The sequence below is a fragment of the Branchiostoma lanceolatum genome, chromosome 16, assembly GCF_035083965.1.
Source record: "Branchiostoma lanceolatum isolate klBraLanc5 chromosome 16, klBraLanc5.hap2, whole genome shotgun sequence".
Lineage (NCBI taxonomy): Eukaryota > Metazoa > Chordata > Leptocardii > Amphioxiformes > Branchiostomatidae > Branchiostoma > Branchiostoma lanceolatum.
In genome coordinates this window covers 12,608,483-12,630,721 of record NC_089737.1, presented here as the reverse complement: position 1 = coordinate 12,630,721, position 22,239 = coordinate 12,608,483, and the positions used below count along the sequence as shown (strand labels likewise).

Here is a 22,239-nt window from a genome sequence, read left to right as displayed (position 1 = left end):
TCACCAGATCAAAACAATCGCGCATGTCTACCTTCGACACGTCACCGGCAATTACGGTAGTGGCCAGTAGGACCTACTAGCCATCCATCACCACTTGACACTTGCAGTTCCGTGAAAAGTCGATAGAAGGCGCTAACTCTCGCACTCAAACGTTAGACTCCATAGATATTCAGTGAGTTTCTCTTTTCAACCAAACACTATCGTTTGCAGGACAATTAAAAGGCCAAGAGAGCATTTGTAGTTGCTGTCGTAGCTTGTTTAAGAGCAAAGTACAAGGACGAGGAGGCTGGCATCGTTCCAAGCTCTCTCCATTGTATTCTCCTCAGCGCATTCTTGTACGCAGTTCAAGGGCAACTAAGTATCAACTCAAGTGTCATCGGAATTCTTTAGAAAAGATATCGTTACATATCTCTGTGAATAGAAGAGCGTCCAGACGTGCCGGTCTTGTTATCTCTGTCAGAGGGCGGTGGTAAATTTGGCACGAGTTTACAAAGGTGGTGTTTAGGCGGGAAAACTGGGACGTCGTCTGCGACGGTGACTAAATTCCGCGAAATACATCACACCGAACTGCATGAGCTCCAAATACGTCCAGACGTGGGCACAACCGCAGCTTCAAAGAGGGAGGAACATACTTACAACTGTCAAAGGTTGGTGTGATTCCTGTATTTTTAGCTTGATATGTTTATACATGTGACTATGATCCAGATAGCTGTTCGTAAAATCATGTATGTATGTTATGTACTTAGACATTTGTACACATGGACATCCCTCGTTTGGATGGGAATATTAATGGTAAGAACTTTTATTCGTATTGATAAGCGTAGTATTCTTATTTTATGTTGGGAAGGTTTGTAACCATCCTTATCCAAGGAATATATTCATTGTATACTGCATTGGCATACACAGATGTGCCGTTGACAGTTTCAATGTCAGATACATTTGTGTTATGAAAGATCCATAAAGAAAATTTCAAAATATGTATTTAGTAATCTGAGAATCTAGTCCCTGCAACAAAGATAGTTCTGTCTACCAGATATATTTGAACTTCATTCGTACCATCGTCGTCCTGTAATCGTCCTATTCTGTAGACAAATGTGAAAATGATAAAGGAACAAGTCTGTATTTCTATGTTTTAATTGAAAGTTTCTTGTACACAGTTATTATTGTTAAATACAGTCTCGTTGAAAATTGACGAAAATAGTTTGGTCCTGACGTTGGCGGTAACCATAGCAGGACACCTACCGTGCTTGGAACGTGACCTAGATGGCATATTGTAGTGCGGCCGTGGGTACACACCCTTAAATATCTGGGCGTACTGCAGTGCGATCACGACTACATACCCTAACATATCTTTGACCTACCATGTTCCAGCGATCACTATGACATGCTACTGGTGATGGAATATTTCCGAGTCTGTCTGTATGACTCTCCCGGATTTAAACATGTCAAAGTCGTGAACACAATTGGCTGCTGGGTGACAACCATTCGGATGGTATACAAGAGGATAACCTCGTTTTCAATTAAATACTGCATGTCAAACACAGTGGAAGACGAAAAGTATTTTATCTCAAGTTGCCCATTGGCTACTGGTTAACAACCATTCGGCTGATGAGAAATATGATGACTAAGTTCGTCTTTTAGCTATGATACAAACTTGGATTCCATTTACTGAGACTGATGAGCAACCGATGAAAGATAATTGAAGGAGTCACCATAGAGAGGTCATTGAAAGATCTTGAAGTTGGAGATCATTGAAAAATTAAAAGACCTTGAAGATTATTGATAAATCATTGAAATGACCTTGGAGATCCTTGAAAGACCTTGGGGATCATTAAAACATCTTTGTCCTCGTTCAAGGTTCAAGGTTCAAAAGACCTTTGAGATCATTGAAAAATCTTGGAGATAGCAAGAAAATCTTGGAGGACATTGAAATATCTTGGAGATCACTAAAAGATCTTGGAGATCACTAAAAGATCTTGTAGGACGTCATTGAAAGATCTTGTAGAATATTGAAAGACCATTAAATATGTCAAAGATCCATTGAAAGATCCTTAAAAGACCTTGAAGATCATTGAAAAATCATTGAGATAATTGAACCATTGAGATGACTGAAAGGTGTTTGAGAGATCATTGAAAGACGTTGAAGATTATTGAAGGAGAGTGGTTATTGAAAGATAATTGATAGGTTGTTGGAAGGTTATTGAAAGACCGAAAAAGATCTGTCAATAGAGGTTATTGGAAGAGAGTTGAGAGATCTGTAAAATTTTTGGACGTTCATGTGTAAGGGAAATTTTAAAATACGCATCAAAGTAGAGATCTCCAAAATCTGCCATCCATGCGTTAGATATTTTGCTGGGGGGACTCCAAGTCATTAGCACCCTTCACCTCCACCTCCTGCCCTGCGTCACGTACCATCCTGCCCTTTTGCCCCCGAACTCCTTCATGTCGTTTGTTGATCCCTCCGGACAAATGGTGGACTTTGCAATAGTTTAAAAATTAACAACTGTCACACTGACACACACCCATGCAAATAGTCTACTTGGTTCAGTACATACTATGACCTTTAGTCACAACCTTTTACTTTGTCTAGTATTTTAATCCTCGCACGTTTTTCAGCTATTTCATCCATCTGCTGATACAGTTCAAAAAACATTCTAAATCTGGCATAAAATTCGGAATTTTTATCTTTCAAATCTACCTAAAGTACACACCTTTCAGGTCAAATAGTCAGCTGGTCGGACAAGACCACCTTTTGGTGACAACTATTTTTTTAAAATTCCTATTGCTTCTTGCCTAATATATGATTGGGATGACATTGAACTCCTATTGTAAAAAGGTCTCATACGATAACTTCAATGTTAGAATCGAGCTGCGGGAACAAAATCTTAACCTTGGGTCGCGAATAACGGTCCACCCTCCATCCATTTTTATTGGTCTGTTCAAACATCACGTGGCAGGTGTAAAGTTAATAATCCGTGAATGGTTCTATTGTGCGTCACAATCGACATATCTCCCTCCCTACAGCTCCAGGCCAGGCAACCTCCACTCACGCTGTGTGGTCCCAGACGACCTCTACTCCTGGCTCCCAGCATCTTGTGGACAGTCGTCGCTCTAACTCACGATCGTGAACCTCGGGGCAGGTAATTTAAGTTCAAGAATCGTTTTACGGTTGTCTTTGGAGTGTCTTAGGAAGTCTGTTGTTTGGCGCTCATTGACAACGCCTCTGTCCCGCCCTACACCCGAGACCACGTGATCGTCAGATCATCGTCAGCTATCAGATTGTTGATGTCCATCACCTGTTTTTAGGGACACTGACAACAACAACAACAAACCCGAGCAGACTTATTCAACTTTCTGGCAAGAACTTGTGGTGTATTTTGTAATTTTGTAAGCTACCAAACAACCTTGGCAACCCCGTCTTCCGTGCAGTTGACTTTCAACTGAACTTTGACTTCTGAAAACGTGACCACGCTACATCCGAACTTGCTCAGAAGCTGCGGCGCCCCTGAGGACTTCATTCTTGTGTAAAGGTTCGCCACTTTATGGACACAAAACTGTTTACACACCACTTTGTCTAAGGGCTCGTTCAAGTCTGCTGAATAGACAATAGCTCCATAAAACTTACTGTTTACCTTGCGTCATTGATATAGAAGCGTGCTTGGGACTCTAGTACCAATGCAGCTGAATAACCAGCCCAAGATGGAGGAGGCTAACGGGTCCGTACCGGTGGAAGGAAAGCGGAAGGAAGACGGAGAGATTCCAACTGCCAAAGTCGACAACGTCGAGATGACCACATTGGCTGATGGAAAGGCAGTCGCGGAGATGGAAGAGGGCAAGATGGCCAATCACGTTGAAGCCAATAAGAGCACGTTAGAAGAAGAGGAAGAGGAAGAAGGAAGATTGGCGTGGGATAACAAGTACCAGTACCTGCTGTCTCAGATCGGGTTCGCTGTCGGGCTGGGCAACGTCTGGAGGTTCCCATACCTCTGTCAGAGGAATGGCGGAGGTGAGTTCCTCTTCTTTTGTATTTTATTTTATTTTATTTTAAATTTAACGTGAACTCTTCTGATTTTGCCGCATACCCTAGCTAAGACTGTCACATTTAAAAAGAAAATGGTGTTTTCGAGGACTTCTCAAGAACGTCTTGAAAGTTGAATATCTGAATATTTATACCTCGGGGGTTATTCATCATCATATTTTGTCGCTCCGACTCTGAATCCAGTGACGGAGGGTATTGATGCTGCATTACTAGTAGTGCATCTCTTTAAATTCAGCGTTTTCTGTTTAATGTGGCGGTCTTAGGATACAATCTGGAACTGTGAGAGTTTGCATTATATATGTGTATGTTTATCTTCAAATATGAGTTTATTCTACATATGTGCATAACTACCATATATTTGTCTTTGGTAGTCTCAAACGAGTGGTGAGTATACCTGAAAGATGATGATACAGTATCTAAGTGCTAGTTTGCGTCAGAAAATGGACAATATTTCGTGTCTTCTAAACCATAGGGAACGGGTTACTTCTATAATTGTGATCGGATGGTTTTAAGGTATATCATTTAAGCGTCTTTCATTTATCTAGTGGTTTTCAAAAATGAAATATGTCTTGAGTGAATGCAGGTACTACGTACTAGAACACCGAACACCATAGCAAATGCGTATGTTTAGTCTTGTATTTCTAGCGCAGTCCTTGAACTACATAGTTCCATCAAGTGCACCTGTGTCCATAACATGATTGACAGCACAGACAGACAGCTAACACCTTGCACATGGACTACAATTCTTTTCACAAATATGCGACTAATTTACTAATACTAATTACGACTTCTGTCCTGGTGGCACAGAAACCAATTCTTCTACATGACTTTGATTGGCAGATGAGTCATACGTTCTAGACTGACCAACACATTGTCAGGAATGACTGGTAGAGCACTAGGCCGGTGTACATGGATGTAGTTTTCCGCCGTCACTGTTGCTTATACCCCCTTGTTTAGGTGAACATAGCAGACCCTAACTGTGTCCTATAATAATAAAGATAGTATTTTGTTATTGGCCAGAGTAAAATGAAGTTAATATAATACACTGAACCTAATTAAGCTTGGCAACGGGTAGGTAGAGTGTATTTCGCAGAATGTTACGTATAGAATGTGCTCTCCCAAGTGGGAACTTGACTACAGGTATTTGAAAGATGTCACTTATTGCATATCATATTACTGCATCTTTCCACATGTCGTAACTATCAAAATAACCATGACCCGTCTGGAAAGGTTTTGGCCTTAACGGTCAATCATCTATAATTACCAATCATAACTAACCCAGGCTCGACTGCACATGTAATTATTCCCCCAAGGAAGAGGGCTATCTCAGTATCTAATACTTTTGTGCTATGGTTTTCTGAGGGATGGACTCTGTAAGCGTATCTGTATATAGTCATTTTCCAGGACTTCAGACATTGGCCTAGCCTCTACCAGGCCTCGCGGATGCCTGGTATAGTAGTAGAAATTGGCCATATAGAGTGAATAGTATGTTAAGGGAGTCGGCTACGGAGAGAGGGTCCAATATGGCATCCTGGTTTTTACTATGTATATGGTTTTTTCCCAGCCATTCCGCGGAGCCTGGTAGAGACTAACATTGGCCTATCGTTCTACAATGTACGTAGCCCATTCAGTCCACTGTCCTGTTGGGCATATACTTTGTTGTAGCTTGCAAAAAAGCGTCTGTTAACCCAAAAGTAAGTAGATATAACTGTAAGATGCTGTACATACAGATCTATCATTAGCTTCTGGACAAAGATAAGATATGGTTGTTCTTTTGTTTGCTCCGCGACATCAGGTGATGTGGTCTTAAGGGTGTCGGCTATGCCATAATGGTTTTATTAAATGTCCACAGACCCAAATTAAGAAGGCTTTAGACGCTTTTACTATCCCTAACATGATCATGATTCTATCGTTAGCGTTTAGAGACCCTAGAAATAGATGAAATATGTCCAGAAGCTAACGAGCGTTGTCCTTTTGTTTGTTTGACTTCATCAGGTGATGGACATGTCATGTCATCAAGTGTTATCAAAGGGCGTACTGAGATAACATCTTCTCCTTCACAAATTTATCTAAGGGCTAATAAGATAGACGGGGCGTCAGAATCTGCCAATAGATGTATCTCTTGACGTTTGTAAAAATGTACTTCAGTTCCGAACTGCTGATGATGCGCTACCATTGTCATCATCTATACTACGAGGTAGTTTGTCCAAAACTAGCCGAGTGACCATCAAATAGGCCCGGCATACGATTGTCTTACCAGCCTCAGTCTCGCTAAGTATTCGTGTGGGTTTTTCACAGCCTATCTTTCTGATTATCATGAACTAGGTTAATGAATCCCACCCCGTAACAATTCCCCGAGTGCCCCAATTGACCTGTTCGGGCGGGCAGCACTCCTAGCACCGTAGGAATATCTGGAAAGCTCGCGATGAGCTGGTATCGGGCTAGTGTGATTTGAAAGTATCCCTTTAAGGCGGCCAAGTGTCATGTAAATGGCTTATTAGCCTGTAATATCTTTTGGAATCCTGCACCTAAAACACCACAACATATCAACGATATCCTCAACTACACAGTCGTGAAATTGCCCAACACTCACACTAATGTCTTTATCATTCATTATACTCGGAAAAATAAAGACATTTAGAACATCTACGGAGTTTCTACGGAGTTCCTTTCCAGCGTTACAAAAGACAACGATGACGCAGTTCTGTGTGCGAGAGTGTAAGATTCCACCCCTTTCCAACAATATTTGTTCCAAAGCACAAAGAACAAGCATGTTCGGAAATTTCCACTGCCACCTGTGTTTAAACATCGGGTAGATCATTAACGGACGCTATGCCTTATCTGCCCTACCGCTCACTTGTTCAGCCCTATTAAAAAGGAACCCAGCTTTTGCCCTCTATTAAGCCGCAATGGTTATATTTCAAATCGTAGTTAATTTGTCTACTTCTTGACAGGCATTATTAGTGCCAGTGTACCACTCATCTTTGAAGTATAAGCTTTATTGCCGCGACGAATCTTGCCACATTGTCCCCTCACATGGTGACCCTCATCGTCAAATAAACCGCCCTCTCTTTAGCTACGCTTGCATGCCTTCACTTACAAACGAATTAAGGAGCTCCACTCCACTTTGGATAACAGTTGCCATAAAAGGAACTTCATATACTTTTTATGAAATATTACTAATTTATTGTATTTTTGTTAGGAATATGAGTTGTTCTATTGAGATTTCTCGATGCAAATCATCCAAGTTTCAAACTCAAATTTCTTCTGCCACATTGCATGCGAGTGTATATGGAATAGGAAAGAATAAATAAAAAAAGGTTGCCAATAATTTCTTTGCTTAGCCTTTCACGTATACGTCAGGCCGTCCACCTATACACTGCCATACGCGTCCTATAGAGCAAAAGAGCATGAAAAGCATGTGAACACCATGCCACCGTTCGCACTATGTACCAAGGGCCGTGCCGATACGTCTACGGTTTGGCAAGGGGCGTGCTGTTTGCGTTGTCGAGGGTAATTAAGTCCGTAAAGTTTTTTCGCCCAGGTGGCACATATAAAGGCCATAAATTATATATGAGCTCGATAAGCTTTCGCCACGAATCTTTCAGAACTTTAAACGACCGTGACCAGCCCTCTATAGGGCGTTTTTTTCTATAATAGATGTGTGCACTGGTAGACCTAGTTCTACCTTTCTTTGTTCTTCTTTTGTTGTATAAGTCACAATGTAAAGATAGAGTTGCTGTATCTGCAGTTATTCAAATGAGTTGCAGTCAACATAGCATCAAACATTAACAAGGGACATACGGGAACACAACAAGTCGTTTTTCGTCTAAAACAAGAAAGGCCGTCCGACACAACTGCCCCTTTAACGACCAGAAAAGAAAACAAAAGAGCTATTCAAAGAAGCCAACAAAACTCCCCACAATATCAAAACGTTTACTGACGAAAATAAAACTACAAGCCTGTTGACCTCTCAAAACCCACTCATTGCAGAAAAAGTGGGACACTTCGTCTTCCACTGCTTCCGCAGCAGTTTTTAGAATAGTTACTTGTTCCATTGTTAACTTGCACTGTCTGTATAGATTTATATACATTGTTTCATGTTGCGATTAGCCCTCGGGCAATAACTTACAATTAAACTTATGATGATATACACATATCGCAGTATTGAAATATACAAATATCCGGAGTCTCTTGCGAAATATTAGCCAAATATCGTAGAATAAAAGAAATACAAGAGTTTAATTAAAAACATGAAATATGATTATGTGGCTGTATCTATGGTGTCCTTGACACTCTGCTCGTGTTGTTTTGAAGTGTTTTTGTCCCCAAGTTGTCAACACTTTAACCCTCATTTGCATACGACATTTGCATTCTATTTTTTACCCTCCGGATTAGATGGCATTTGTACTCAGAAACTGTTGACTTCGTTCTGTGTTTTTTAAAGTTATACATTAACCAGGAAAACTGACTAGCGGGAATGGTAACTTTCCATTACGTCACATAATAGCTGTAAATAGCTTGCTCAATTCATGATGATGATTCATACGTTGTATAAAAATTTTGGACGGACTTTTCACTATCGAAGACAACATATACCAGCAACAATAACATTATTATTAAGTATGCAGATGATTCTATACTTCGCACAACACACAATGTAATGATGTTAATTTCTACCCAACTTATGTACCACCATTTGCAACTACGCTGTATAATAGTAGTCACCGTTAAGGTGGGGTCCAGGCATGCGGCAGCACATTTTCAACAAAAATATTTAGACAAAATAACCATCTGATTTGTTACATGTATAGGTCTATTTTCATTATCTGGCATCATTTTCCTACATAGGTTATCAGTTTACCGCAAACTTCAAGGGCAAAGTTGCAGTTTCCAACGTCCTGGCTGGGTGCCGATACCTTTTGGAACAGCCTGACCAATCAGGGGCCTCCATTTTGGCTATTCCCTCCCTCCCTCTGGAAAGCTGGATTCTCTGGCCTGGCTGTTAACACTGCTCTGACTGTCAGATAGTGTGTTTGCAGAGGTTATTCACCTGTATGTCACTGTTAGTGCTTGGGTGATTGGGGAAAAAAGCAAATATTGGCGATTTGGGGTCATTTTACGATTACTAAATGCCAATTTTATTAAAACTACCTCTACAGCATGATTTTAAAAGCAAAAGTTTGACAAAACTGTATATGATAGGGCAGAAAAAGAAATGCTGTTCTGAGGTTTACCACCTGAACTTGCCTCTCACGGGTGGCATAAGCATTTTGATACTTTGATAATGTGTGAGGGCCCACAGAAGGAGATTCTCATTAAATTATTGAAAAAAATTCACCAAAAATTGATTTAAAAAGATATCAAAAAAGGAGCCCGTGTATTGACCAATGGCATTATTATGCATCTGTCCCTAAAATATTATCTTTGTACATTGGATCGTTAGCGAGGAAAAACCACTTTTGTAAAAAGGGGCGTGGCCCTGTAATTGTTGATGACGTCATCATGACGTCATAAAAATTTGCATAAATGATTGTCTTGCACAGAGGTACTTGGAGAAAAAAATCAAGAGCCACAAGTAACACTATATAGTATTTTCAAGACACCCCAGAAGTGCTGCCGCCTGCCTGTACCCCACCTTAACTACGTAGATACAAATTTGCATGATCTAAATTCATAGATAATCTCCATTAGTACCTAAATTACATATGTAACGAGTGTGAATATAAAATACCGGTAAGAGTTAAAAAATAGCGGGGAACTTAATCTCGACGTTGATCACATTACAGACTCTCTAAATCCTGATTGGCCACAGGAAGGTTAAATTCAACATGCCAAATCCATGCTTACTTAGCACCCCGCCCGCCTTTTGCCCTGTCACGTGGCGCGGTGGTTTGCTAACATTACCCTAGATTGACTTTTGACCGCGAAACCGACCTGTAGGCGACAAAGTGACCACCTTTGTCCTCCACACCGTTGTTTTTCTCCATCTTACCCGGTCAGGACCTCGAAAAAGGGACAAACAAAAACAGCTTCCCCTGATACCAGTGTGTACAGTAGGGTTCAACCCCGTGACCAGGGGATCAAACAAGACAAATTATGAACATTTTCTTACTGGATGGACGTTGAAAACCTTTGTAATAATAAGGAATTTCCAGAACATTTCTGCAGAATTTGTAGGGCTCATAGTTAACCACACATGCCGTTTGCCTTGCTTCTTTAGAACAGTTTGCCAGTCTTATGTAAGCCATGATGTGGATACAATCACATAGTATTACATAAACACCTTTTATTTTGCTTTAAGCCGTGTAAAGATAACATGTATCAAAGAGTGTCCTCAACGAGAAAAGTGATTTTGTCACCCCGAATATATGGGTTTTGACAGACTTACAGGATTTGACAATTTGCAGAAATAGATTCAAGGTTACCAGGCAACTTCTAGGTTTAACCATCCAACATGGCGGATCCAAATACTTACGTCATAGTCACGTGAGTGCAAAAACCGTGACGTCATACTCTCTTCCAGAACTTATGATCACTCTCAGTTTGAATAGTTGCCACCAAATAGTGTAAGAGCATCCACGTTAGACAACGCTTACAGTTAGATGTGTAAAGGTTAGATGTGAGAGATCGTTTAGTGAAATATGATCAGCTGCTACCGTGCCGCATGCCTGCGAAGAAGTTATACCTGCTAGATAGATACAGATGCCGAATCCTTGATATTTACACGGTTTCTTTCCCCCCACAGGAGCATTCCTGATCCCGTATATCATCATGTTGATCATCGAGGGGATCCCGATCTTCCACATCGAGTTCGCGATCGGCCAGCGGATCCGGAAGGGATCCATCAGCGTGTGGAGCGCCATCAGCCCGTACCTAGGGGGCCTTGGCTGGGCCAGCGTGGCGGTGTCGTTTTTCGTGGGTCTTTATTACAACGTCATCATCGCCTGGTGCATGTTCTACCTCTTCAACTCATTCCAGGTAAGCATCATGGTCCTGACGTCACAAAACAAAATGGCGATCAGTTCATCAGTCAAATATCTACCAACAACTGTTATAATCGTAAAAATTCACGGATTTGTCTTAAGGATTTGTATCATATTCTAATCGAGCAATTTGACTTTGAGACCAAATGTAAGAAATAGACTCGACAAATTAGAAACTTGAATTTAAAAAAAAACAAATTGAACCAAGGCAATTTATTGAAATGTGTCCCAATTCAGTCTTCTCAGCTGAGAAATTGACCTATGCGTTCAAAGTGTATTCTCCAAGCAGAGCTATTGGTGTGGTTAAAACTCCTTTTGCCAGTCGGATCGGTCTTTGCCACCTGTGATAGATTTGCTTGGAGATTAACTCTCGTCTTAACAACACTAATGTTTGTCCAGCGCGCTCGATGAGAGCCTTTACAAAATTATTATGTTTTTTCCTTATGCTTCCTTTGTAGTCACCATTACCATGGTCCTCCTGTCCTGGGAACGGGACGGTTGCCGAGTGCGAGGCCTCGTCCCCAACGACGTTCTTCTGGTACCGCGAGACTTTGGACATCACGCGAGACATAGAGGAGAGCGGCGGGCTGGACTGGAGACTGACCCTGTGTCTGTTCTGCGCTTGGCTCATCGTGTGCATGGCCATGATCAAGGGCATCAAGTCCTCTGGAAAGGTAGGCATTGTCACTGAAACGGTTACACCCGTATGGTCCGACAACCGTGTTCCGACACAACCTAACCTAACACTAACCGTAACATACGGGTGTTGGAACGTAGAGGTTTGGAAAGTTATGGCTGTCCCGTTTGAAAACATTCTACTATTGTTTTTTTGTGTGACCCTCGACACTTCCACTGAAAAACACAATAGAAGCAATTTCATTTATTTGAATAATGTAAAACTAAAAGAAGGTGGCAGAACAATTTTTTTCGACAGCCCAAGAGGGGCACCAGGTCCTGTGCCGAAAGTAGAACATCCTGAAGAGAGGTGTATTCAGCCGCTGATTGATTGATAGATATAGATTGATTGACTTATTGAGGGCGTTTTTCCAGGCTATCTACTTCACCGCTACCTTCCCATACGTCGTCCTGCTGATCTTCTTCTTCCGAGGAGTAACGCTAGAGGGCGCTGGTGACGGGTTGGCACGCATGTTTACACCGCAGGTCAGTTATCACACATGTGTACTTTTACTAGCCGTAACATAGCCCGGCCCAAGTAGACTGTTATTTCCTTCGCCAAGAACGTTGTGTTTTTGGGTCTTTGTGTGTGTGTGTGTGTGTGTGTGTGTGTGTGTGTGTGTGTGTGTGTGTGTGTGTGTGTGTGTGTGTGTGTGTTGATTTGTTGGCTGGTTGGTTTGTGAACAGCATAACTCGAAAAGTCGTGGATGAACCTTTATGATATTTTGTATGTCGGTACGTGGTAGGTGCTTGCGAAATGACGAAATCATTATCTTATGGGGCCCCTGATTTCCTATTTTGGTATTTGCAAAATGAAAACCTGATTTGATTTAATGTACCTTTTCTCACCTTTGTTTTCTACCTTCATCACAATGCGTTTAGGTTACCGGCAATACAGAAAGCATACAAATTCAAAACATTCCAAAAATGAAATGTTCATAGAAATGACGCAATTTTTCCCCAATCAGGTGGATAAGCTGACAGACCCTGTAGTGTGGCTAGAGGCCGCTACACAGGTCTTCTTCTCCCTCGGTGTTGCCTTCGGCGGCCTCATCTCATTCTCAAGCTACAACCCCAGGTAATTGTTGTTTTTGTTGTTGTGCTTGCTTAACGTCTATTATCGCTAGACGTGGTATCTTGGTGCTGCGTTTCACTTGGTTCAGGTAAGCTTGGTTGTCGTGTTTTAGTATGGATCTGATGAAGGCTCATCTCTGTTGGTAAATGGCATCATGTAATATGCATAACAGCCCACTGCTCCTACGGCCTCAAAAAGGCTACATTTACCTTAATCTGCCATTAATATTCACATTTTTCTACGTCTGTAGGAAGAACAACTGCACACGAGATGCCGTGACGGTGGCCATCATCAACTCCAGCACGTCCATTTTCGCCTGTGTCGTCATCTTCTCCGTCCTTGGCTTCAAGGCGACACACGACAGTCAAAAGTGCCTAGACGAGTAAGTATGCAGTCAGTTACCGTCAAACCTGCCCAAGAAGACCAGTCAGGGGCCCGATAGAATCTGGTCTTTGTGGGCAGATGGTCACTATAGACAGGGTTGTTAATTCCTGTGTCAAATGGAAATAATCATCTAAGGGACTACTAAAAAGTGGTCACAGTGTCCAGGTGGTCCTTATGCAGACGTGGTCACAGGTTTGACTGTACTAAGTAACATCATGTGACTTCCAGTTAGACTTGCTACAGGTCTGCGATAGGGAAAACCTATATTGGTTTAACCGGCGTCCATGGGCGCCGCATTGTTGGATTTTGACGTCACGCTGGCGCCATCTTGTTTTTGTTGTCCCTTATTGTGTTGCTGAAAATAGATGTTTAGACGAATGTCAACGATTCGTAATTGGGTGATTTTGGAAACAGTTAAGTCACTGTTTTGGTTTAATAGGCTAAATAGTTAACCGTAAAACAGAGGGTGCTCAATGAGTTTTTGAATTTGCCTGAGTCTAAATATATTTACCACAGAACACCTTTTTTTTAAAACTTCTCTTACGGAGCGCCTTTCCTGTTACAGGTTTTCGTTGGTGCTCCAGCGGAGCGTGCCGGAGTTTAACGACACCATTACCAGAGGGAACTACATCGACTTCCAACTGGCGTACAACACGACACCTGCCATAAGGGAGTTCGACTTCACCACTTGTGATAAAGTGAGAAACCTGGACACGGTATGTTGATGTTTCATCCTCCTGTAAGGAAATCTTATTTTCTTCTGACGGCGACGGTTTTGTCTGAGCTGGGTTGAGATGATATGTTACAGTTAACCATGATTATCACAAGGACATCGTACATTTCATTTGCAGAAAATGCATCAAAATGATGCGCCAGACTTTTCTTTTAAACCCTGATCTAAAGCATCGAATGTTAATGGAAGTTTTTCCAAATTGTCACAATAAGATCTCCAACATACACAGACGTGTGTATTATGTACGCTTAAACAAGGACCTCACTTGCCTGCATTGCACTGCACTGAACATACATGATGACAGACATAGTAGTGTGTTTGGACGTGACGTCACAACTTATAACCCTATTGCTGCCGCCATGTTGGTTGAGATAGTGGATCCAAGATGGCGATCGACCAGTCATTCGAAGCACACAATAATGGTTTTTTTTTCCATTTTCTGTTGCGTTCTAAATATAAAGAGAAAAAAATGAGCAAAGGTGTTGAATTGGAAGGAAGCATTTCTCAAAGGATGACCTCGATCGCCTCTTTAATCCACCAATATGGCTGACGCTTGATTACGTCAGAGTCACGTGACCGCAAACACACCATTCTATACCTTGGTGAAAAAGTACTTGTTTTTCTAAAGAATCCTAGTTGAAATTTGATTGAATGATACTGTATACATTGCAAAATAGACACATCAAACTGGTATCAGCATCATTCAGTCATCTTTTAAATATTATTCTTTAGAAGAGCATGGGATTTTTTTTACATGCATTGTGTATTATCTGGTATTTGCACTCATGTAATGTCTATGAATGCAGGTATCAGGACATTCATGTTGATATATTGTTGGGGAAAGGAATGCTTAAGTGCAGTGCAATGTAGGCAGACATTCTGCAAGAGCGTATACAACATACATGTCTGTGATGAAAACTTTAAAGCAAACAGTCGCTTTGGCCCATCTCAGACAATATCCACGACCGGCTATTGAACGCTGCAAACTCCTTCAGTCGCTTCGGAGGGCGAAAAAAGTAACAAATAAAAAGACAACAAAAAAGAACATTTGATGCAGAAATGTAATTGGGTGAAAATGTGGTGGATTTTATAATAAAACGTCCAAATGTAACTGTAGGAATCTTACCGCATTCTATCCTATCGCGATCTCCACGCCTTGACACTGATGCTGTTGCTTTCAGAAAATACGTTTTTGGCCTAGCGTTCGAAATTTCCCTCTTTTTCTACCCTAATCCTTTAATATTTGGCCTCCCTTTCCCAATCTTTGAGCACTTGAAATTCACTTGTGCTGTGTAGAAAAAATCCACCCGCTTGCCAACTTTCCTTGAAGCACATTCCATGTCATCGACTGCACATCCTTGTTTGAAAACATGTTGTTGGTTAAGTCGCCATATTAAATCGCTGTGATCAACATTTCTTAAAAAGGCAGCCTGAAAAATCTACCAAAATGTATTTCTAAAAAAGAGGACATTTACATGGAACAAATTTGATGAAAATTTGCATCTAATGATCGTCCAACGATGAGATCTGGCTGCCCAACTGTACACCTGTCGTTGTTGATGAAGTAGATTGGGCCGTGCTTGTTGCCAAATAGCACCTGATTTTGTGCTCAACTTTTGGGTAACAAAACTCGGTGTTTGGCATGATAAACTGTTTGTGACATACTGCAACTGTCTGCAACTGGAGTGGCTACCGTTTGATTTCAAAAGTAAAACCATTGGAGAAATCGTCGGGTTATTGTTCTGACATTAACAACACTGATTCTTAGAAGTATTTGGCCTGGTCGTCTTTGTGATCACCAACTGAAATTGAGCTTAACCTTTGGACTGTTGTATTGTTTTGTTTTTGAATTTTAAAATTGTTCCGCTATAGCAAGTCTTGCATCCAAAAATAGCCTCTTGGGAAATCTCTAACAAGCACGCCCCTTGCACGCCTCTTCATCCCCATCGTCACGTGTACAAATGTTCCATTTCACGTGGGTGCATGTTTTTACTAACCGTTCTAAGTCAGGTCGCATGCAGCCATCACGTGATCGCTGAAGACCACTCCTATCGACAGTGGAAGTAAAAATGTTGTTTTTCTCCTTGGTTCTTATTTTGACACCTCATGACCCAATGAAATATAGTAATATGTGTTCTGTTAGAATCTTAGATATAATGGTAAATAGTGCGCTTTAAGCGCTTTGGTGTGTGTTATCGATCGTTAAAGAGGGAAAAGGCTCAACAGTCTTTTTTTTAATTTCCTGATAAGCTTGAAACAATATAGTCGTTTTCCTTTTCCTGATTACCATCTAATTCTTATCAAGTAAAAACTTTTTTGAAAGGAAAGAATTACTAGAATGCTTTATACAATTTGAAAAATTTATATTCTACGTAATTGGGTATGTTTGGATCAAGAAAAACGGTAGACTCGCTTTGAATTTAAGACGAAAACGTAGAGACGTTAGAATGTGAACAAGTAGGGGTTATTAAAATGTGTTAAGTATTAGATAATGTAACGGCTTACGCTAGGCGGCGTTGCGTTAATTCCAGACGTGAGCGGTGTTCTAACCCTACCCAGGCTGGTGCCGTCTGGACGGGCCTATCAGCGGTGATGGGTAGGACTGTGACGTGTCAGACTTCAAGAACTCTTTACTTCCCCTACTTGTACCTCAATTAGAACACAATAGACGGTCGTAGACAAACAACCCTTAAAGTAGGGAAGGTAATAAGTAACCTCACAGTTCAGAGTGCGCATGTGCAGTCGTGATGCATTGTGGTGTAGGTCAAAGTTCAACATACCCTCGCCATGAATCAGTTCCCGCTTGTCTACACGTTTTTGCAATGTCCTGGTAGTGTTCAGTGACTGTTTAAACCTTCTGTCGTGTTGCGAAAACGTCTGGACAATTTGGAATTGTTTACTAGCGAATGATCTTGAACTAGAGGACTATGCATCATAACTACACATGCGCAGTTGGAAATGTGATGTGGCTTATTGCTATCTGTATCAGTTAAACTGACCAGGAAATATCCTAAACACTACATAATGTTACAAGTATTTGTTACCTCTAATGATTTTAGGAAACAACCCAAAATTGATGTGGTTTCCACATGTATCCCAAACCTTCATTATTTGGAAGTTATATTTGGGTGAAATATCCATTCGGGATTTAAGCAATCATGTGCTTTACATTTATCTTTTAGAATTAGAGTGATGTTTGAGAAATATGTTTTCCACTAACATCTGTCTCAAGTATATTTTGGCTAACGCGAGGCATTCAATGCCGTTGTGCAAAATGGATGAAAATGAAAACGTTAAGTGCTATTTTCCTCCATCAAATTTTTGTCAGTAGCCTAACGTACTTGTGAAAATGTTAGAATGAACATCACGAGTGGAAAACATAGTATTTACGAGAGATGTTACGTTTAACCAGTGTTATTTCCAGCCTCTGTTGCCCCCATGCGGGCGTCACACGCCCCAATGACTAACTTGTGTCTAACCGCGTCTTGTCCAGGCCGTGGAAGGGACGGGACTTGCCTTCATCGTCTTCACGGAAGCCATGAACCAGTTCTACCCCATCGCGCTCGGCCCTCTCTGGTCCATCCTGTTCTTCCTCATGCTCCTCAACCTCGGCCTGTCGTCCATGTTTGGGACGCTAGAGGGCGTGCTTACACCGATCCTGGACTCCGGCGTCTGGAAATTTAGGAAGGAGTTTCTTGTTGGTGAGTGTTAAGGTCTTAAGATCCTAGAAGACTAGTTGTTAAGTTATTTCTTAAGATCCTAGATATTTGATAAGATCCTAGAAGACTAGTTGTTAAGTTATCTCTTTTTTTATCCTGACTTCTAATGATTTGTCATGCTACGTAACGGCTCCCTTGGAAATCAGTTACAGCACGTAGTTAACTGAAGGGACCACCCTAAAGATTGACAAATAAATGAATAAAGACGTAAGTTTTTGTGACTTGATTTAGGATACAGCAACTTAACTGTGTGAGTACACTTTAAAATTTTGACAGGAATTTGAGAAATGCTCCAGACAAACTCAACAATGTCTTGAAATGTATGCAATTTCTTGAGTTCTGCCCCAACTTCACCTTTTGAGTGAAAACTTTTTGAACAGCTAAGACTTTGAGTTACGGACAACGATTTTGTTATGACATAATCAGATTCTATTTGTTCAACGGGATGTTGTCCACGTTGTTTCCAACACACTGAATGTAACATGTCTTATACTGGTCCTCTTGGAAATTAACTCTAAGAAGCCAAAGGCGCAACCTGGTTGTCTTGAGAATGAATGAACAATTGAAATGTGCGTTGATGAAGGTTCGACATCCTGGTAATAAAATACGCCCAAAAATTGTTACTCAAGCAACTGGATAAAATTTTGAAACAGACGTTTCGACAGCATCCGCTATCTTTCGTCAGTGACGAACTGAAATGTGATTTTCCCCTTTCTACAGTCACGCTCTGCGTAGTCAGCTTTCTGACGGGGCTGATCTTCACCCAGAGGTCCGGAAACTACTGGTTGGACATCTTCAACGACTACAGCGGAACTGTCCCTCTTCTACTGATCGGTTTCATCGAGCTTATCGCCGTTATCTGGATCTATGGGTTTAACAGGTAAGGCAAACCATTGTGGCACGGGGGTGATTATGGACTAGTTCACTTTTGGAAAGGGGTTGATGGGCTTATCGCCGTTATCTGGATCTATGCCTTTAACAGGAGAGACGTACCATTGTTACACGGGGGTGATTTTGGAACAGTCCCTTTTTGCATAGGTGATGGATGGGAGTGATATATCCTGCGTTTGCTGGCAAATGCTGCTTTTCTAGTTTTTATATACTGTAAATATTTATATATTTTTCAGACATAAAGGTGATACATAAAGTGGTATAATCCACAGAATGCTAGATAGATCTCTGTATACATCTCTTGTATGTGACGTCACAAGCATTCTGTTTTGATTGACAGGTTATCAGACGATCTGCTGTACATGACGGGTTCCCGCCCGAACATGTACTGGAAGGTGACGTGGCTGTTCCTCAGCCCGCTGTCCATGGCGATCATCTTCGCCGCGACCATCTACAGGGAGATCAGCGGTTTCCCCGCGACCTACCAGAGCTGGGACCACGTAAAGGTAGCAATCATTAGATCATACCAAAACTATCATATAACTTATATGTATAAGCCTATTCACGGATCCACCTGTGTGTGTCTAAGGTGAATTTGTAAACAGTTCTTGTCTAGACCATGCTTAATAATACATTTGTAGACATGTTTTGTTTATGTCTCACATCTTGCCTTCGATTTTGTCTTATTCCCCAAACTGCATCTCGCTACGCATGCTCAGTTTGATCTATGAACCAGCTTATACAAAGTATTTAATTTGCAACGTCTCAGGGACGGGTCCTGATCTATAGTGTTGGATTTGATTGAGAAATATATAATAATTACATCTATGCAAAAAGTACACACATGTAAAAAAGTTGGATCTGTGCGATATTTCGTAGGTACTAGGTGGGGAAACGAAAGCCAGTGTCAATTATGTGCTCTCTAGTGACTTTCTATGGTACTGCAGCGGAACACATTTTTTGTGCTTCTGGATATGTTATGGACATGGCTTTGGGAGGGCAGACAGCTTACATTTTCCCGTATATCGTGTTCTTGTGTCATGTCTATGTACTGCAGCATCCATTACGAAGTACACAGTTTCATTTCGTTTCAAGGCATCCTCATTTGAGGTAAAGCATGATGCCTTTTCAAGTAGCTAGTGGTAGCAAACAATACCATCATTAGATGTGAAATGATTCCAAGTTTCGATGTTCTGTTCTTTTCCCGTCCTTCAGGGGAGACTAGGAGAGCAGGAGCCCTACCCGTGGTACGCCATGATGACGTGTTACCACCCCTGAATGTGAAATTCTAAGATTCGATGTTCTTTTATTCTAAGATTCGATGTTCTTTTCTTTTCTTCTCCTTCAGGGGAGGCTAGGAGAGCAGGAGCCCTACCCGTGGTACGCCATGATGGCGTGTTACCTCCTGGTCCTCCTCCCCCTGATCTGCATTCCCATCGTCGCCGTCAAGCGGATATTCGTCCCCTACGATGGCGAGGTCATCCAGCCGATAGCGGGCGCTCGTTGGAACCCCTTCAGGAAAAGCGAGCCAAAGAAATCCGATATAGCTTCGTCGGGTGTTGACGGAATTGTGAACCCCGCGGTCACTGAGTTGTAAATAACTTTTAGTTAGAATTACGTAATCTTTTAGAAAACTGAGACATGTAAAGATTTGGAGTAAGGAAAGACATTGTTTTTATGAACTTAACATCGTAGTAAGATTTATGATGATTTTTGCTTGGGGGGAGGGGGTTGATACAGGGGAAAGTATTCCAATGATGACAGAATCTATAATTCTTCTCTGTTGTGCGATTTTGATAAAGAACACTGGCTGAGTTTGATTCAGTTTCCCAAATTTTGTTTTTGAGAGTGCTCTGTTGTGTCTCATTGTATCCAAATTCTCTCGACCATTGCACGGAAAAGAGATTTTGATGGCTGTTACATTGGAACATTTTCCCTTCATTTGTTGATATTTCTATTGCTAGTTTGCCACAGTTGTCAGCATTACAACGTGCAGTGCTACACGTAGGCTGGGTTTACACATGATTATTTGAGTCGACTTGGATTCGACTCAGGACTGTGCAAGGGGAACCCACGGCCACTCAAGTTGCGTTTTCTGGTAAGGAAACTTCACCTGAGCATCCCAAAGCTCCTCACACACAGCCCCGAGTCGACTGAGACGATGATTTGTGTAAATCGGGCCGTAGTGTGATCTGCACTACAGTAACGTAGCTCTGATCTCAGGATGTCGTCAGTGTAAATCCGGGGAGGTGGAAGCTATCAGGCAAATACGGAGGGGTTCGGAATAGAATTCTAGAAACACAAAAATCAATTTTTTCATGTTCGGATGAATCTACTCACAGACTTTTTCTCTTTGTTGAATTGTTATGTGAAGATACTTCACTGGAATTTAGAAAAAGGTTGTTTGTTCTGGCCGTAACTATTTTAAAACCCCTTCTTGCTTGCCTTTTAGCCCTTGCTTGGATGACATTGACAGTTGCAATAGTGTATATTTCACGTATTACCTCAGGACTAGCCACGCCACTTAGTTCACTTCTTGCAGCGCATTGATTTAGTCTCATGGTGTGCGGAAAAATGCCTCCCTATTACAGCTTGATGTATCCTTCCGCACCTGAAAGACAAATTTATCGTCACCCCGACTGCTATATGATTCTGTGTTTGTTACACACCCTAGCGGTAATGAATGAAATTGCAGACTTTCGGATCACAGGGAGGCAACGAAAAATATACATATATTGTGTTCTAAAATGTCCATACCTATATCAAAAGGTATATAAAAAAAAAAACTAGTATCTGTTATTTTCAGTGTTGATACGTGAATGCCTGCTTTGTAGGAGACAAGTGGCAGCTATGGTATACATAGATTCTGAAGAGCTTAACAGTTCATAATGTGCTACTAGTTAATGATAACTTTAGTTAGTTATTTTAGTTAATGATCGTTTGTTGGTAGTTAGTTATGAGAAGCCCATGAGCCATCAATACTTTGCTTTCTCTCTGTTTATTCTTTTATGTAAAAACAATTAATGCAATATTTACCTTTAAGTTAGCACATTACATAGTACTTAACAACATATTATAGCCATTGTATTTATATTTCTGAAAAGCAAATGTTGTTTGATGATATATCGTATTATCAACTTGTATATATAAGTAGTCTGTACATGTAGATTGGTCAGTCGATATATAACAGGAAGAAGCCAGACTGATCAAACTCATTTTGCATATTATTAATTCTTCATATACTGCAAAACAAGGAGAAAAAAAATCAATTTTGCTTTATTGTTTTACCGTTGGTATATATAATGATCTAATTGACAACGCACAATATTTTGATTAATATCCAATAGCGTATGTTTATTTCATGATTCGGTTATTTTACGACAAACCTTTGTACAATGAATATACGTTGATGGACAATATTATCAACTGCCTTCGTATCAAGTTTCCACGTCAGGTAAATGTCCTCATTTGTGGAATTTTGATACCAAATTTTGACAACACATACCTCACGTTATACTACGTTTCAATCTAACATAAAAATCAACACAGTTTCTGTTTCTTTTCGATAATTTCTGCTATAACTCAGATTTTTACGGAAGTTCCTTCCTATGGACAATTAGTTTGTAAGTTTTGTCTGATGTATGCAAACTGATCACAATAAATACGGATTGTACATGTACAGTTACGAACATTGTCAGCTGGTTTTCTTTCCTATCTCAAATGATTGTGAACTGCCG

The 22,239-nt window shown here is 41.0% G+C and overlaps 1 protein-coding gene across 1 annotated transcript; it reads left to right on the top strand.

Moving 5' to 3' along the window:
* The first annotated feature begins 425 nt into the window (after positions 1 to 425).
* Positions 426 to 22,187, top strand: LOC136421545 (sodium- and chloride-dependent transporter XTRP3-like). The gene is made up of 12 exons (XM_066408881.1): positions 426 to 647; positions 3,025 to 4,006; positions 10,788 to 11,020; positions 11,484 to 11,699; positions 12,076 to 12,186; positions 12,669 to 12,778; positions 13,026 to 13,157; positions 13,725 to 13,875; positions 17,386 to 17,593; positions 18,332 to 18,491; positions 18,843 to 19,008; positions 19,851 to 22,187. The coding sequence occupies exons 2-12, from the start codon at positions 3,676 to 3,678 to the stop codon at positions 20,097 to 20,099; spliced, it is 2,067 nt and encodes a 688-aa protein (XP_066264978.1). The 5' UTR covers positions 426 to 647; positions 3,025 to 3,675; the 3' UTR covers positions 20,100 to 22,187.
* Positions 22,188 to 22,239: the final 52 nt, after the last annotated feature.